This window comes from Anastrepha obliqua, chromosome 2 (assembly GCF_027943255.1).
Source record: "Anastrepha obliqua isolate idAnaObli1 chromosome 2, idAnaObli1_1.0, whole genome shotgun sequence".
NCBI lineage: Eukaryota > Metazoa > Arthropoda > Insecta > Diptera > Tephritidae > Anastrepha > Anastrepha obliqua.
Window position 1 is genome coordinate 115,435,149 of NC_072893.1, and position 20,190 is coordinate 115,455,338.

At 32.0% G+C, this 20,190-nt stretch overlaps 1 protein-coding gene across 1 annotated transcript in view; it reads left to right on the forward strand.

Moving 5' to 3' along the window:
- Window positions 1–1,075: 1,075 nt before the first annotated feature.
- LOC129238364 (integumentary mucin C.1-like) overlaps window positions 1,076–20,190 on the forward strand; it is a 33,556-nt gene continuing 14,441 nt past the window's right edge. The window contains exons 1-2 of the mRNA XM_054873390.1: window positions 1,076–1,220; window positions 4,612–5,207. Coding sequence (XP_054729365.1) covers window positions 1,076–1,220; window positions 4,612–5,207 — 741 coding nt within the window. The remainder of the gene's footprint in view (window positions 1,221–4,611; window positions 5,208–20,190) is intronic.

Sequence of the window (20,190 nt, forward strand, 5' to 3'; positions counted from 1 at the left end):
CATTAATTCCTAAATTAGAAGCTGACCAGTTAAACCAAAATTATCTCACATTTTTGCTCTATAATGTTGTACTATGTATTTTTAATTAAACTTGGCTCTCTTGTGCTGCAAATATATAAATTTTCATGCGACTTTCCTTCACGCTCACAGCATTTCGCCTGTTAGTCCTACACTATACAAACACCTAGCACAACTATAAGTAATATGGAAGTGTACATGTCACATCATGCATGTATAAGTATATAACTAATTCCCATCAGTCATTAAAATTGCGTTCAGCACCGACTCCTATAAAAGTCCATTTACATATGCGAATTAAAAACCTTTCATTAACCGTCATTCCATTTCTTGTTCAACTTTTATAGGTATTTATTTTATTTTGAGCGCATTCATAAATCGAGTCAACGAACACCGACACTCACAACAAATGAGCCGAAATAAACCGATGCGAGCGCTACACTTCCGCAGACGACGACGCTAGCGTAGACGTTTACATTGCTGCTGGTGCTGCTGCCATTGCTGGCATTGTCGACTGAGCGAAACGAGCAAGCATTTACCGAAATCAAACCAAACACATGAAAATATGGATAAACAACAAAAATAAGCACTAAAAACGCAAAAACAAAAAAACAGCAATAATAATATCAACGAATGGATAAAGTAAATCGAAGGCAAAGCAAAAAAAAAAAAACAAAAAATAGAAAAATCAGGAAATAAAATACAACGTATGGGAAAAAATAAATAACAATAAAAGAGCCAAATGAAGCGCTGCGTTATGGTGCGGTGGCGCTGTGACGCCGATGGTGGGCGCTGAGCGAATGAACCGATGGAGCAACCGATGATGGAACGATGAAACGATTGGCAACGCCAAACCAAATAGCAATAACAACAACAACAAACACTATCACTACCAACAGCAGCAGCAGTAGTCACATTCGAAGAATCGAGCAGAAGAACAAACACCGATAACAACAACCACACTATCAACAGTGCGCGCAACAAGAGCACCATCCATCCAACCAACCAACCACTACATTCACGACTTTCGAACGCATGTTGGCCAATACTCCACTACATGCGGCCGCCACCGGCGTTGTGCAGCGCTTGCCGCGCACACCCGCTGCCTAAACTCTGTACAACTCTAGTCTTGTGTGCGGCCAACGTCGCTGCTGGTAGCGCTGCCGCATTGGCCATACACACGGGAGGGTTGTGCGCGCTTCGTTAATGTTCGATTTGTTCAGTCATCAGCCGAATTCGTGACAGGCAACATCTTATTAGATTATAGTTGCGCTGCCTGCGTGTGTGTCTGTCTGTCTTGTTTATTTGTTATTATTATAATAGCCTAGTGTAGTACTACGCCGCTGGCCTGGTCGGACAACGACGGTCGATAGAAAATTAGTGGAAAAAAATCTCAAAACTACCGGGCATTTGATGGTAGTACGAAATTCGGTAAAAAAGCGTTTATTAATTAATTAATTGATTAGTATAAAGTATTAAAAATCGGTGACAACAACTACAACAATACGACGCGCGAACGTGAACGGTAGTGAATAAATCAAACATTTTTAGTAACAATTTTGATATTTTTGAAAGAAAAATTTGCATAAACAACAACAAGCGCCTGCATGTCTACAACAACATTTTGCTAAATTGTGGGCGTGTATATGTGTATGTATGTAGCAAAGACCGTTTAAATACAGGTGTGTTTAAGTGTAAGTGGGTGCAAACAATACAAAACAATGCAACAAATAAGCAAAACAACTACAACAAACAACTTTCTCCTATAACAAATAATTGCGTTGATAATAATAAAGAAAAATTATTTTGATATTTTTGCGACGGTGAAAATTTTATAAGCTGCTTAAGGATAATTACGGCTGCTGTAGATTAAATTCTGATATTTTTAGTGCCTGCAGATTTAATTTTATACGAAGTAGTTCAGTTTAGAATGACAGTGAAGAGGTGTGGAAATTTCTTGGAGAAACTGAACTACTTGAATGAATATTTTTTGCAAGCTAGATTGGCAAATGAGAAAAAAAGCAAATTCAGATTAATGGCTGGCAATAAATTGAATTAATAATTATTTTGACTTCTGTGTGGAATGTATCGCTTACCGAAATTTTAAGTTAATAGGAAACAGTTGAAAAACAACAAAAGAAATATGTAGAATTTCTACAAACAAAAAAAGTGTTTAACTTGCGACTTGTAAGCATAATTTTTTTTATCAAATATTTTTTGTGTGGTTTCCCATAAAATTGAAGAACTTTCTTACGTTTAATAGGAACACAATACGATGAGGTGTGTGATTTGTTTGGACTGCCACAAATTTGATTTTGAATTTGAATGCGATTTATTAGAAAAATAATAATTTATTAGCTAACTGAATTTTTAATTTTTTTTATGGCAAAGTTTTTGCGAATTCACTCACCTCAAATGTTTTTCTTGACTTGAATATGTTTAAATACTTTTCCGCATAGTTGAAGTAAAAAATAAAAAAATAATGCGTTGAATAACTGGTGTTTGTGTAAAATAGCGACGGCAAATGCTTTCAAGTAGAAATGTTTATGAACAGAGAAACCGCGAAAATAAGTATAAAAAAAAGTGGCTGCTAAGCAATTTTTTAATAATAGTTGACAATAAAAGAAAGAATATTGACTGTTTTGTGCACTATAACAAACAAACAACAGACAAAAAAAAAAAAAATATAGCAAAAAATAAAAAACTAAAAACTAAAAATTACTTCCAAATACTGATTTTATTCCACTGATCAAAACAAGAAAACCACAGAAAACGTATAAACCGATTTAAGAAAATTAAATAAGAAACTTCTACGCGTCATACGCGTGGATAATACCTATACGACAAGTTGTTTCTTTCAATTTGCATGATAATGAAAGTAAATCAAAACCAAAAATCAGGAAAACGCAACGTCGAACTGAGCGGCCAAATTAGAAGGCTTGGAAAGTCAGTTTTATGCGATCGGAACAAGCCGCAGTTATATCCAGCTTAGGGCTATCGCTTCGTTTATATAGGAAATTATTCATGCTGCTACAACGTCAAAAAAAAACAACTGAGAGAAGACACTTCGAGTCCATACAAAATTCAAATTCCACAGACGCCTATGAGCAGTGAAATTACTTAGCTTTGGGAATCAGGAAATTATATGCCAAAGGATTTCAAACCTATTTATTCCTGGAGAAAGAAAAGCGAAAGGAAATTTAAAGCGAAGGAAATCACAATAGCTCAAAGTTATTTGAGGTCGGAGCTGAAGTATTGGAGAAGAAAAATGTGAGCCGCTACATATTTTGCGGGCTAAAAACAAAATGGATGATTTGCTGAAGTAAAAAATTAATACCTCGAGGTATTGAAGCATTTCCTTCCATCAACACTGAAAGTGAGGACCCTTTCTATGCTACGAAGAAAACTGGTTTTAAAGGAAATTAATTAATTATTCTCCTGAAATATTTGAGGTCCTATATTCCACCTAAGAACCACGGAATATATTTATATGTAAAACTATGAAGAAAAAAACTGGTTTCAAAAGAAATAAAGGAAAGAAATGATTTTAAATCACTTAAGTTCGTTAAAATATGGACATTTTTATAAAAAAAAAAAAATCGTGCCAACCAAGTACGTGAAGTACTCAGATAATGGAAGCCTTAGAGTGAAAACAACTTTTATCAGATTTGCGAAGATTACAAATTACGATTAAGCAGTTGAAGCTAAGCTGTAAAGAAAATTTGATTGAAAATTGCTGAACTATTACGGAAAACAAATCAGTTCGGAAATCGGGAAACGAGAAAAATAAACTGTTGACTGAAGTTGACTTAAATAAACTAGTAAAGCCAACAATAAAGCATTTTTGGTAGCGGCCAAGACCAAACAATGGTTGTAGTTGCAAAAACACAAAAAAATTAAAAAAAAAAAAAATAAAGCCATCCAAGAAATCGAGAAAAATAGCGATTATAAATTAAAAAAAGAAATCTTTTACAAAAAAATCGTGAAATTAATGTCAAAATGTTATAAAAGGAGAGAAACTGTGGGACTAAAGACAAGCTATAAGCAGCTGAAAATAAGCATCAAGACCAATTCCAAACTGGACTTACAAAAATAACTCCTAGATTTGCATTAAAAAGTGTAAAAATGAAAATTTAGTAACTGCTTTCTCAGAATTTATTTTTATGATACATGTTTTTTTTTGCTCACACCATAAAAATAAATTTTTGTTATATATTAGAGAGCAGCATCGAAAAGCATTAAAAAAATCAAATCGTGCGCAATTCAACATTTTGTTCTTTACATTTTTTTGTTTCTTTAATAAATTTACTTTATTTCAGTGTTAAAAAAGTATTAAAATTTCAAATCAAAAAAGTATTTTGCCTCATAAATGGCTAAAGTTAGACAGAGATTGAAATTTACTGTGAGGCGCCATACGAAGAAGAAAATTTGAACCGAGCACAGGCATAAAAAAAGAAGAAGAAGAAGAAAAAAATATAGTGAAAAAGTGCAGAAAAATTGTAGAAGTTTAAGAACAAATCAAAACAAATGATTTTCGAAAAGTAACCAAGTGCAGTAGGCAGCAGCAACAAGCAACTGCCGAAAAACCCTGAGAAAAAGTAAAAGGCAAAAACACCAAAATTCCAAGAATCAAAAAAACAAAAAAAAAACAAACATTAAACACGGCAACGCCAGCAACAAAATCCAAAACCAAACCAACAACAACAACCGCAACAACGCGTGCCAATACGCCTGCAACAACGGCAACAACAACGACGACAACGTGTGTTGCCGGTGCCAGTGTGGATGTTGCAGCTGCTGCTGGTGCTGGTACACCCACAACACCGGCACCAACAACCGTTAAGCCAACAACAGCAGCAACAGCAACAACAACAACATCAACAGTAGCAGCAGCAGCACTAGCACTAAATACAACTGCGCACAGTAAAACTAACAACAACAACAATAACAACAATATAGTGGCAGCAGCTAATACTCAAACTAACAAATTTGGTGGCAGTAATAGCAACAACAACAACAATAACAATCTGCCATCGTCAGAATTATTATTAGCCGCTAGCAGCCACCGAATGCAGCCACAAGTGCCGCAAGCCGCTGGGACAGCCGATATGGATTTGACGGCTGTTCAATCGATGGATTGGTTTTTCAAAAAGGAGCAATTTTATCTATTGGCACAATTTTTACAACAGGTAAGTGATGATGAATTTGAAAAAATGGTGTAATTTATCAAATATTAAAAGCGAAAAACTAGAAAGGTGCTGGTGGCTGTAAATGAATTACGGCGAAGGCGTGTGGCAGATGTTTGAAAAAAAAAATTAGGTTTTTGCATGCGTAAAATTTTGAATTAATTCATTGCAGTAATAGTGAATTTTTTAAGGCTCCTCAAATGTGTCAAGTGCTTTTGCCAACAAAAATTTTATTTTTCAAATAAACGCAGAAAAAAGTTATCCATAAATTTTCATTTATTTTTATAAAAAAGTTCTTATTTACAAACTCACTGCCTGAAGGCTGCTCAAATGATGTAAGGATTTTTTAATCTTATATTTCGGGCTCACTTTGGTAGAAGCTTTTTATATCAAACAATTTTAATTATATTTAAAATTTTTTTGTTTTGGAAAATTTCGGCAAATAGTATTTGGCCTCAGAATTTAAGTTTTATTTAAACGCATAAATATTTCAAGAAAATTTCTCTTCCAAATAAACGCAGGAAAAAGTTATCTATAAATTTTAATTTATTTTTATACAAAAAATTTGTATTTAATATATAATCTCTTTGCCTAATAGTTGCTCAAATGGCATAAGAGCTTTAAAAACTTAGAATTTGTAATCATTTTGTTAGAAGATTTTTATATCAGAAAATTTTAAATAAGATTTTAAATATTGTTTTTTGTTTTTTTTTTTTTGTCGGGAAAATTTCTGCAGACAGAATTTGTTGCAGAACTTAAGGTTTATTTGAACGCATCAGGGCCAGGAATGTTTTAAGAAAATTTCGTCTCCCAAACAAACGCAAAAAAAAATATTCATAAATTTTAATTTACCTCCATCAAAATTGTGTTTCTTATTTATAAACAGAGAATAAGGTTTCCAAATGATTTGGAGCAAGCGAGATAAGAAAATCTTAAAGAACAAACACCTAAGGTTGCTAAAAAAATCCGCCTCCAAACTCCAGCAAACTAAATTATTCGTACATTTCAATTTTTCAAAGTTTTTTTGTCTTCTAAAATATTCCCTATGCAACCAGAGGTACTTAAAAAAGCCCCTCCAAATTCACGCAAACTGAATTATTCGCACATTTTCATTTTTCAAACTTTTTTCTCTCTTCTGCACAAAGTGAAAATAAGTGAAATTCATACAAAGAAAATTATTCTCATATTCCAATAAATTTGTTCAGTATTTTTGTTTTATATGTTACGCCAAAATACATTTTTTAAATAATTCAAAGTTCGGCAACAAACTTTTATATCAAAAATTTTGCTGAAGGAAGCTTAACGCTACCGAGGTACTTAGAAAAGTCTTCTTCAAAATTCACGCAAAATGAATTATTTGCACATATTCATTTTTCAAACTTTTTTCTCGCTTCCACATAAAGTCAAAATAAGTTTTTTAAATTATTTCAAGTTCAGCAGAAAATTTCTATATCCAATATATTGCTTAAGGAAGCTTTACAGTTAACGGTACTTAAAATAATTTTCCTCAAAATCAACAAAAACAAAATTACTCCCATATTTTCATAAATTTGTTCAACATTGTTCTTTTATATGTTACGCCAAAATAAGTTTTTTAAAGAATTTAAAGTTCAACAGAAAATTTCGATATCCAAAATATTGCTTAGGAAGTGTTAACGCTTCCAGAGTTATTAAAAAAAATCTCTCTCAAATCCACTCAAACCTAATTCGACTGCAGTTATTCACAAAAAACCAATTCTCCTTCAAATCAAGGCATTTAAGTTATTCACGCATTTGAATCACAGCTCATCTCGTCTTCATCAAATTCTTTCAATGCTTTACACTACATTGAAAACTACAAACAGGTATTCAGAAAAAATATCAAAATCTCATTGATCTCACTCGCATACATACACACACACATATCAATACGGAATTTATGCATTTGCATTTAAAGCCGCCACATAGCAAATGATGATTGATTGACTTATTGAACATTTAAGTCTTGAGAAAAACTAATATAAAAATAGCGTTTGGAAAAAATGCAGTTACATCATCAACTACAAGCTTTAGGTTAATAATTAATTAATATGCAATCAATTGACAATTGGCAAGAGAAAAGTGCAAATTCACGGGAATCTAATTCAATAGTTACATAAATAAAAAAATCGCTTAAATAAAAACCTCACAGACAGATGATGCCTTTCCTTTTGACTCTTCACCTGCCGCGTTAGCCTGCCGTAGTTGCTCGCACTTTCGCGCTGCAATTAGCGTGCACCGCTCACACAAAACCGCCAGCGACTTCAATGCAATTTCTCAATTCATTTTCCAATGTAATTACTCAATTCAGCGACTTATAGACGCAACCAGTTGGCCGACTAGGCGGCTGATGCTTAAGCTTTTCACTTTGAACGCCGCATAATTATGTGCAGTACGATTTTTTTAATTTCGTCACAGGGCAAGCAAAGTAAGGAAGATGCGTGAAAAGTGTGGCGAAACTTAAGAAAATTACAAAAAAAAATACATGAAAAATCTTGTATAAAAAGTTTCAAAAATCAAACAGTTCATGTACACGTCTAGACAAAACTCCTGGCTTTAGCATAGATATTGACTTTAAATACGTCTGCCTATATGGTTGACACTTTTCATTTACAAAATTTACAATATTTTTGCTTGTTGCAATGTAACGGGAATTTTTGCACGTTGAAAAACCGCAGCAGACAATTTGGCCAGGCGCCAAATAGAGAAATGCAAGAAGCAAAAAAGCAACAAAACAAAAAAACCCTCCCCTACGTAAATAACCAACCATAAATGCATTTCTATTTACACAAACAAATATTTTCTTATGCCACTCCATGCCCACTTGTCTAGCTGCTCCAGCCGGTTGGTCGGCCGGTCGGTCGGTCGGTCGGTTGTGTGCAACTATTTTTAAAAGCCCTTCATTAGAATTCTTACTTGAAACGATCGCATAAATTTCAATTTTTGAAGTTAATTACGTTGCAAATATTGATTTTGAAGTTGCAAGTGGAGGATTGTCAGTGGCAGTTGTTGGGTGCGTGCGCGGTGTTGTGTGAGATAAAGTGGAGATGGGCACATGCCAAGACAAGCGGAATTACAGTGTTTTTTTTTTTTTTTAATTTTTCGACATTGAATATGATAAGGAAATGTGTGAATTCGAGGGAAAGACGTGCGAGATTAGAGAGTTCTGAAGAAATGATTCATTATTTCTTAAGAGAAAAATTTGAGTTTAAATATTTTTGATCGCAGTTGAGCAGGTTTTTATGAGTTGTCTTCGGTGCACAGAAAAATAGCCATAACTACATGGGTGGTGCGAAAAAACATTATTTAAGCAGATAAAAAAACAGATTACATTTAATAAAAAAAGTGGTTTTCAATGTTGGTTTGATAATTTAATGAGGTTTCAATATATCGCAAAGCTTATTTCTCAACTAGCTTTGAAAAACTATTGCATTTGATTTCAAAGGGGGAAAAACAATTTTTTCGATGATAGTACAGAACTTCTTTTGCTGCTGATTTCTAAATTATTCACATAAATTTAGTTATAAATGATAATTTTTACAAGATTAAAAATTTTAAATTTTTTAATTTTTAAATTTTTTTAATTTTTAAATTTAAACTTATAAATTTTTTTAATTTTTAAATTTAAATTTATAAATTCCTTTAAAGAAAAAATCAAGTTTCCGTATTTTAGATGGTACTCATTAATCTCTTTTATTGCCATTGCTAGTTTTTTTTGGAAGCTGATCTTTTATCAGTTGATTGCAGGTATTTCAAAATAATCGTATGTTCAATACCGTAAGAAAAAATTATTTTTGAATCAAATAAAACACAAAATAATAATATTTTTTAAAAGATTAAAAAATATCAACTTTCATTCGAAGAAAAATAGCACATTTCAATTTTTTGATGGTAGTTGGGAATTTGTTTGTATCTGCATACAAAATAGCAACAGATAAAAAAAAAAATTTAACAACATTTCATTTTAATGAAAAACAAAAAGCAAATTTAAATATTTTTGATGATAAAGGTATTTTTTGCCAACTGATTTCTAGGAAATAGGAAAATAATTATTCAACCAAATTAAAAATAATAATAGTTTTTACAAAATTAAAAAAGCCTAAATTTCCATTCTAAAGAATGATAGCAAATCTCAATATTTTGATGATGATTGGGAATTTTTTTATATCTGCATATGAACACGAAATAACAAAAAAAATTTGCATTTCATTTTAATAAACAAAAACAACATTTTCTTGCCATCTGTCTGGTATGAGCAGAAAAATCGATGCCTCTGCATACGCAATTAGAAAATAAATTTGTATGCTAAGGAAAAATAGCAATTTTTACTATTTTTGGACATAGTTGTCAATCGTTTTGTATCTGCATGCGAAGGAACAAAACGAAGCATTTTTTACCATATTAAAATAAATAAATAAAAAATTAAATTATTTCATTTAAAAAGAAACCCAACTAATTGAAATATGAATGATGACTACTGAGCATTTCTTTGCCAGCTGGTTGCAATGACCTAAGAAATAGACGCATCTGCATATGCCAGAAAAATAATTTTTCAAACAAAAAAAAATATTTTTACTAGAGTAAAAATATAAATAAACTAAAATATTATTTTTATCAGATTAAAAAATATAAATTTTGTAAGGAGAAACAGCAAATCTCATTGTTTTTGGTGGTAGATAGGAATTTTTTGTATCTGCATATGAAGTAGAAAAAGAAAACTTTTTTTGGACCAGATTAAACAAAAAACAATAACAAAATAAAAAAAATTTTAAAATAAAAGAAACTAAATAAATATCGGAGTTATGTAAAAGCACTTATTTGTCAGTTGGTCTCTATACACTAAAAAGTGGGCGCATTTGCAAATGCATTCCAAAAACAATTTTAGAGTTTAAGAAAATTTTAATTTTAAATTTGAGTAGGAAAAAATATATGTTGAAAATTATTCTTAAAGTTGGGTATTTATTTTTTTTGCAACTCGTTTCTATGCACTGAAAAATCTACGTAACTGCATACGCCCTAAAAAATTTTTTTGAGATTTAAGCAAAATTTGTAAGTTCCATTTTTATAATAATAAAAATATATATTCAAATATGTTTGAGGATAATTGGGAATTTAAAAAAAGGAAAAAAAAATTTTAATAATTAAAAAAAAACGTTTTAACTTTTCATTTTAATCTGAAGATAATTGGACACTTTTTTTCAGTTGGTCGCTATATACTAAAAAGTGGACGTATCTGCATGCACCTTAAAAAAAAGCAATTTAAGAGATATAAAAAAAATTTCATTTTGAATTAGAGTAGCAAAAAAATATATATTGAAAATTATCCTTAAAATTGGGCATTTTTTTTTTTTGCAATTCGTTTCTCGCGGGAAGAGAAAAATATTTTTTAATAAGATTTGAATCTTAAAAATTATAGCTTATCATTTTAACAAAAAGTAGTGCAAGTTGAAATATTTTTGATAATCGCGTGATTTCCAGCACATCGCCGATGATTCGGATTTTGTTTAATCAGTGAATTTCTAAATATTCCAAATTATATGTCATAGATAGGAATTGTAATTTTTTAAGATATAGTAATTTTTTAAGAAATAGTATTTTTTTAAGAAAAAGTAATTTTTAATTTTTTTTAAAATAGTAATCTTTTGAGAAATAGTAATTTTTTAAGAAATAGTAATTTTAACAGAAATAGTAATTTTTTAAGAAAAAATATTAAATTTTTATAATATATCATTTGTGATAATTGGCATTTTTTTATTTTTTACCAGTTGATTTTCAATATACTCCAAAAATAGACTTAGACATAGACATAGACATAGATTGATTTGAGGTTTGCACTTTAACCGAAATAGAGTTATTTGCGTATACAAAAATTCCTAACTATTTACTATCAAAAATAAAAATTCACCATTTCGAATGAAAATGAAAATTTATATTTTTCTAATTTAGAAATATATATTTTTTCAATTTCCTTGAAAAATTATTTTTTCTAAATTATTTTTTCTAGAAAAAAATATTTTCTGTTTTTTTAATTTCCTTGAAAAATTAATTTTTCTACACTAGATTTTGATTTTCTAATAAATTACCTTGTATAGGGTTTTTCAGTAAGAGCGCTTCAACTTTTGAACTTTTTTGAATAAAACACAAACGGTTTGACTTTTTTAACTAATTTTTTTTTTTATTATCGAGTTTGAACATATACATTTAAGTATGAAATTCGATTTCTTTTGCATGACCACCGCGTGCACGTTTTACGAAGTCCAATCGATGAACCCAATTTTCGACCACTTTTTTGCATAAATCGGCCGAAATTCCAGCAATTTCGCGTTCAGTATTGGCTCTGAGCTCACAAATCGTCGCCGGCTTGTTACTGTAGACCAATGACTTCACATAACCCCAGCTCAAGTGTGTAGCGTTCCATGATGAAATGTATACTAATGAAGTTTACAAATGACAAGCGAAAAATAAAAAATATTGCGTCGTTCGCCCTCCCTACCGGAAAAAAGTTGAAGCGCACCTATTGAATAACCCTATATAAATAGTGATAATTCAACTTTAATCATTAAGCACTTAAAAAACATAGTCCATTTATAATTTTTGAAATTTATAATCATTGATTAATTTCTTAACAGGAATTTAAAATATCTATATTTTACTGCAAAATGCTCCACTTTTTACAATATTTTTCTGTTTTAGCATAAACAAATTAAAATAATAGACAAAAATCGGGAATTTTTTAAATGGTTCAAAAAGTGTGGTTTTGTCTTAGTCTTAAAGTTTTAAACGGTTAAATAAAAATTCAGAATACCTTAAACCGCAACCAACTATTTTTCAATTAAGTAAGTTCGAATCTCCGTGCATGAAATATAAAAATGAAAAAGTTTTTTCTAGTAGCGGTCGCCCCTCGGCAGTCAGCGGGTATTATATTTCTCCGAGCGTATTTCTGCCATAAGAAAACTCCTCATAAAAAACCATTTGCCGTTCGGAGTCGGCCTTAAACTGTAGGTCCTTCCATTTGTGGAACAACATCTAGACGCACACCACAAATAGGAGGAAACACTTAACAGAAGTGTAGGCGCCAATTGTTTGTTTTTAAAGTTTCATAATATGACTTGTACTTTGCAAGCCCCCAAAATACAGTTTAGCCATTTAAAGTTGAGACACAACAACAATACGACACTTACGATAATACTTTCGTGAATATCTCAATTCTAATGCTGACAAATATCTAAACTTGTAAAATAGATCTACGGTTTACTCAGGTGCCTACAAGTCTGTGCTCACCTAAGAAAAATCACCTTGAATAGAAAAAAATGATTCCCAATAATTTTTTTAAAATATATTACTTTTCGATATACGCGCATACAACATCCTTTTAAGTGGTCACCCACTGAAAATTTTCATAACCCTCTTCTCTTTGCTTGATTTTGAGCCATTCCAGAACAAACAGCACCCACTATTACGAAATTTAGGCTATGCGGGCCACTCTGCATTTACATCCAGTCTCTCCAGCAAGAATTCCCAAAAATTGTTAAAAATAATATTGGCTCATTTAACTTCATTTCATTTAAAATGAGAAAATTTAGTCTCAGCTAAGCATCCCCAAGCCTATTTTCGTCCGCCGAATCACCTCTATCAGAACACTCCAACTAAACGCTGTCCGTCACTTCACAGCTTCGATATTTGTTGTACAATTCAATCGTGTCATTAATAAATAATCAAATTCTCGTTAAGCATTAAGTAACAACAAGCAATAAGCGCAGAACAAACCATAACACAAACAAATTTGCTGATTTAGAATTTTTCGCGCTGAACGCTGGCACTACGTTCGGATATGTAGATCGCATGAAACGTACAGACACTTCTAGATTCGAGAGGAATGTGGTTATGTCGATATGTTTTCTTTAATATGCAAGTACATACATGCAAATGTAGTGATCTGAGATATTGATGTGCTTTAATATTCAAATGCTCGCGTATGCAGATGATCTTCATAATCGCACAGTTGGCGTTTACTTTTGCATGCGATGCTGGTAAATGGATATACTTTATGTACAATATGTATGTGTGCATATATGTAACTGTGTGTGTAGCTTTGGCAGTAGCAGCATTTTGAAAACTTAATTTTGTTATTGAACATTTCCACGAAGTATAATATTTTGTTGCTGTTATTGATATTTTGATTATTGAATGATTTCCATGGAAGCAAAGTGCAGCAATCGAAGATCAACGCGCGCTCAGTTAGCTGAGAAGTATATAGTTTTTTTTTCTGAGCGATGTGCCATAATTAGCACGAAAGAAACGAGAAAAGTAGAAGTGGAAAGAGTTGGGTAGGAAAAGAAGAATGAAGCAGCGAAGTTGGAGAGAAGAGGCAGAGGCAGATTGAGCGAAACAACTCACTGACTGATTATCCAAGAAAAGGCAATAGAGTTGATTTAATGACAGATCAGGAACAAGTAGATGTACTAACCAGCAGATAAGCAAAATGCCTGTTAGCCTAACGCGATGATAGATAGATGTGCTGAATGGTGAATGGATGAGTAGCTAGGGGTGGGGTTATTTTCGAATAATATTCGAATAAACATTATTCGAATAAAACGAATAATACTATTCGTTTCAAATAATTCGAATAGTTCATTATTCGAATACCTTACTATTCGAATACCTCACTATTCGAATAGTTTACTATACCTTACTATTCGAATACCTTACTATTCGAATACCTTACTATTCGAATACCTCACTATATATTCATTAACATCAGGGAGAAAATGCTTTTAAAAATATAAAAATTACATTGGCCCTTCTCATGGTGCATGCACTTGTACATAAACCGATTAGTAGTCCGCTAATCTAAATAAATATTTACCAAAAATATTCGAATAGTGCAGTATTCGAATAGTGATGTATTCGAATAGTAAGGTATTCGAATAGTAAGGTATTCGAATAGTAAGGTATTCGAATAGTGAGGTATTCGAATAGTGAGGTATTCGAATAGCATTATTCGAATAAACGAATAAAAAATTCGAATAAATATTATTCGAATTACGAATACCTCTCGAATAAAAGATTTTATTATTCGAATAATTTTTATTCGAATAGTCCCACCCCTATGAGTAGCAGTTAGACTTACTATGAGTTCGACTAACTGGTGTGATTGTCAAAATGAAGAGCATTTCTATAACTACTATATTATGTTATTAATTGAATGGGATAAATGAAATCGAGAATGCTTTTTTTATATTTTTAAACATTATTTACTAATATACAATACAAGGTGGCGCAAAAATAATCATCCAATTTCGCTTTTGATTCACTTTTTTATTCTGGACTTTACGCGCTCCATTACATGTCTGTTTGTATATTACCGCTGCATAATTCACAAGCGTCAAATATATGTAAATCTTCCGATAGAGTGATTAAATTTGCGCCACCTTGTAGTTTTGCTAATCGCTATTATTTCACATTTCATTTATAATTGGCATAAATCGAGAATCAAATCACTTGAAACTTTCACTTTCTTACGCTAAAATTCAGTGGGCTACAGACTTGCCAGTACTTTGTGCGAAGGAAAAGGCGCGATACTTAAGCGAATTAAAATTTTTAAAAATCAGTGCTATTTTGTAGTCACTTCAATTTTAATTCAGTGGGCTTAAAGTTGCATACTTAGAAAAATTTAAAAAATTTAGGTTAAAAAATTGCTGGCTTTGACGCAATTGTGGCAAATTTTGCTGAAATTTATTAACAAGAAAATGATTGCAAATGATGGAAAGAGTTTAATAAAATAAATGGGACAATCCTTAAAAACTTTTTCTTGTCACGCAAATCTCCCGAACGGATGAATCAGTTTTGAAGAAAATTTCACTGCTAAGTGGAGAAGACTTTTGAGCAGGTTATAAATTATTATTATTAATTATATAAAATTGAAATTATATGCATATGCAAGGTGGCGCAGAATTAATCACTTTAGCTGAAGATTTGTAATTTTTGCAAGTGGCGCCGGACGTCAATCATACTAGGCACTTGGGAACTAGACAGCTGCAGCATACAAACAGACACGCAATAGAGCGCGTAAAGAAAGATATAATTTTTTTTTTTTTTTTTTTCATTTAATAAAAATGTTATTTAAACAAATGGGATGATACATTTTGTGCCACCTTTTATATATATGGCCCACCTTCCCATTTAATATAAATAAAAAAAATCCGCACAAATTGTATATTTAAAGTTTAACCTCTAACTTAAGTAATTTTAAATTTTTTTCTGAAATTGAATCTAAATAAAATTCTTTTATTGTGATACAATTTTTATTTAAAGTTCCTACTCTTATTTTTCGGAGTTAATTTATTTAATGTAAATGAAAGTTTTTTCTACACCAAGTTTATATTTAAATTTCTTGCTTTTATATTACTTTAAAGAATTTTTAAAATTTTCCTCTCATTTAATCTAAATGATTTTTTTTGTTGATACAATTTTTATTTGAAGTTGCTACTCATATTTTTCAGAATTAAGTTATTTAATGTAAATGAAAAATTTTTCTGCACAAATTTTATATATAAAATTCCTGCTTTTACTTAAAAAAATTGTAAAATTTTGAAAAAAATCAATATGAAATTTGTTTCACAATAAATTTTATAACTCTTAATTACTTTAAGAATTTTTTTAATTTTTTCTCAAATTCTACTTTTTTATTTATACATGTATTCATAATATATATATATATTTATAAAATTTTTCTTCACATTTAATCTAAATAAAAATTTTTTTTCAACATAAATTTACATTTCATTTTCTTGCTCTTACTTTAAGGAATTTTTTAATTTTTTCGCTACCTAAAAGTGACCAACACCAATTTTTTGCAGCTCCTTCCCGATTTAATTATTCATTTGCTGTCGGATCCTGAGACATTTTCAATTATATGCAACACCGATTTTTTCCACATTTTCTTGCATATTTTTTTTTTTTTTTGTGTTAATTTAGCTATGTGGTACACTCATTTGCAATCAATTTCTTGGCACGCAGCATTTAAAAGCCTTTACCACGAACTTTTTTTTCTCCCTGACTTTTATAAAGGTCCCTCCTATAAAGCGGCGACGGTGGCGATGGCGGTGGCGTTGGCTACACAAAGCGCCCGCAAGCGCTCCGGCATTTCGACAGAGCTCGTATGTAGTAAATATCAGTCAGTTAGACGCCAACCACTTCCTCACCGCACATCGATTGCGCATTTACGCAAATATTTTCTTTAGATTGAATTTCATGCAAGCATGACAGCGAAAATTGCCGACGGCAAACTGCAATCGAGTCAGCGCAGTTGAAGCGCAGAGCGAGAGGCAGTGACAACAGCGGAGTTACGTGGCAATGCAACCCGGCGGTGGCTTGACTGACTGACTGACTGATTTTACATTATTATTGTTTTTTTTTTGTTTTTGCTGCTTGTTGCTGCACTTGCCGGTATTTCTAGGAATTCGCAAACATTACAGCCGTTCGGCAGCAGCAGCAGCACCTAAACCAGCAGATCCTCCACCACTGCGACCATCGTGAGCACCAGCACAACCGGCTAGTTGGTGTTTTTGCTGCTACAATGTCGCAGTTTTAAGCGCTATCTATGCAGATACATACATATGTATGTGTGTAGATGTGTATCCAACAGTGCGTGTGTGCGTTAGTTATTGTGTTAGCTGCATAACTTTTTTTTTGTTGCGCGTTTTTGGAGTACTTTGTGGCATGCAACAATTTACAATCGTTTATTTAAACATTTTTCTCGTTTGTTTTTTTAATTTGGTCGTTGTTGTAATTTTACGCCGCCTTTGCAGCGTGGGTGTTTATTCATTATTGTGTTTTAAAAATAATTTAAAAAAAATGCACTCTACTTAAACATTTGTTTTTTGTTTTTGCTAAAACAAATTTTCATATACGTGTCTGCGCTTTCGTACACCCGTTCATCCATGATCGCTTGCCTTGCCATATTTTCTCTCTTTTTTTTATTTGTTTTTTTTGTGTTTTTATGGCAATTTTGTATGCATAATTTAACAAAATTTTATTAATTTTTCACCCAAATGAATGGAAAGGCGCTCTTGGTTGTATCTGCGCGCCAAGGCTTTCAATTAACGCGGAAGTTGTGCTACAAAGTTTCTGTGGAATAAATGCAAGTGTAAATGCGTTCATACCTGAATGTGTATTGGTAAATAGGATGAAACGCTTTACCTGTTTGGCTCAATTTTGAGTGGAGAATTGTAACGACGCGCATCTTAAAATATGTGAAACTTTAGCAAATTTGGTTTCGGAAAATCCTATTTGAGATCTGCAGATTTTTATTTAGTAAATAAATAAATAAAAAATAATTATAAAAACTAAAATTAATTATGGAAATCCCATGTTTAATTTAGGCACTAATTTTGAGATAAGCAAACATATTCGGCTTCAAAACCAGTTATTTAAATTTGGAGAATGCATAAATACACAAAAGAACTTTGAAAAATTAAAAAAAAAAATAAATTTAGTAAAAAAATTTTTCTCTTCACAAAATATTTTTGAAGGGCTAAGAAAGTTTGGAACACCCTGAAAAAAAATTCGAATGTCTGAGTTTCCGCGTTTTTATAAAAATATATTGCATCAAACCTTTTTTGATGTTTGGTTCGTTGCTTGCAGATACTTTACCTTGACATAGGTACCCATTTTATGCCCTTAAATACTCACTATAAATATTTACTTACAAAGCAACGACTTCTTTGTGTTCGAAAGATACTTTTTGAAGGGTTTAGAAAGTTTTCAAAAACTCTGAGAAAAATTGATAGCTTTTGGTCTGCCATGTTTTGGTGTATGTATGGTGTAGATACTTTTTTGAGAACTCTGAACACTTGAATACATATTTTTATGTTTGATCTGCTGTTTGCAAATACTTTAAGTTGCCATAGATATTCATTTTATGCTCCTAAATACTTTCAATAAACATTTAGATACAAAAAGTTTCCAAGATTTTGTAAAAATTTATTGCATAGATACTTTTTGGGAACTCTGAATACTTGAATACATATTTTTAAGTTTGATTTGTGGTTTGAAGATACTTTAACGTTCCATAGATACTCATTTTATACTCTAAGATACTCACTATAAATATTTGGATACAAAGAGTTTCCTAGCTTTTGTAAAAATTTCTTGCATAGATACTTTTTTTAAAACCCTGAATACTTTAGTGCATACTTTTATGTTTAATTTGTTGCCCGCAGGTACTTTATCTTGCCATAGATACTCTTTTTATGCCTTAGATACTCTCTATAAATATTCAGATACAAAACAGTGACTTGTAGATATTTATTTTTGGGTTCAGATACTTTATCATTAGTAACAGCCTAACTTTCTAATTCCTTTTCACTACCATAGGTAATAATTTTATTTATTTCTTCCTTTATTTTCATAAAATAAAAAATATTTTCTATAAATAAACTACAAATATTTATTTTCATAGAGCAAATATATTTATTTTTAGTCATAAGATATATCACCACACGAAGCGTAAACATTTTCGTACTACAAATAATTTGGCCTTACCAGAAGTATTGATTATAAGGCAATACATTGTACTTAAACTTTAGCCACTTTTCGACATAAAATATAAATTGATAAATATTTTCGTTCAGTCCTTAAGTTACTTATCTTACGAATAGTGCATATTATCAACCCATTCATCTTGTTTGAACATCGTTCCCATATCATAGATGATTAGCTAGAGCTCTCTTACTAGTCTTCTAGCCCGAATAGCACACCGAGACACAATTTTTTTACCTCAGAATATTTTTTGTGCTCCTAAGTTATTTGTATACACCCAACACAAACAAAAGAGCAGCTTAATACAGCTCGAAATATCCCCAACTAAAAGCACACACACGCAGTCACAGTAGCAATCAAAAACAACAACAACGAATACCTTCTAAACAACTTCTGCATTTCCACATCCAACGCCTCACTAACTCCAATTCCAATTGCCACCAAGTGGCGGGAGCCGCAAATATTTAGTTACAATAAGCGATGCCCAGCCACTTTATCATCGCCCATTTATGTTGACCACCCCAAAAGCGACGTCAATAACTTTGAAAAAAAAAACTCGTTAATAAATTTAACTTACAACAATAATACATATCAAACCGAGGCGCAACACCCGCTGCAGTCCCTATTAGGCGCATCAAAGCTATTACAAATATAACCACACACACAAGTCAGGTCTAAGACAAGTGTCTGTGTGAGTGTGTGTAAGTGTGTCTAAGAAAGTAACTGCAGGGAAGCGAAGACGACACCGGCATGGCTTAATGCCTTCCGATCAGCCAATACCGTCATTAACGCACTCAAGCAATGGAACCAAACAGCCACCAGCAACAGCAGCTACAACAATAATAAGAATAGCCACCACAACACACGTCAAAGTCAGGTCTAACAATGCACGAAGCATGCAACAAAAACAACCGACAACTGGCTGAGACCTCAAGAAATCAAAGTGGCTTGCAAAAAAAGGAGAAGAAAGGAAACAACAAAAAATGGCAGTTAAAATATGAATGCTTTGAAAAATGTGAAACTGTAACAAGTCAAATGGCAGTAACAGCAACAACAGCGGTGGCTGTAGTAGCGACGTTGGCAATTGAAATGGTAGCAGACCGCTAGTAATGCATAAGGGGCATACTTAGTTAGATATGCGAGCATGTGAGTATGTTGGCATGTGTGCATGTGTGCATGCGCTTATGTGCAAATAGTCACCGTTGTTGCCACTGTTGCGGGCGTTTTTGCGGTTGCGACGCGGTAGCTACCTGGGAGGTGCTCCCCATTCTTCGTTTTCGAATAGCCTGGTTTTCTGCTTGTCTCTGTCGGTCGTATCGCAGCTGCTGCTGGTGTTGTAATGAAAACATTGACTTTGCACGCTTGGCCAGATGATTTAAGTGATATTTTCCTGTGCATTGAAGATGGCGTTACTTGCGCAAAATAA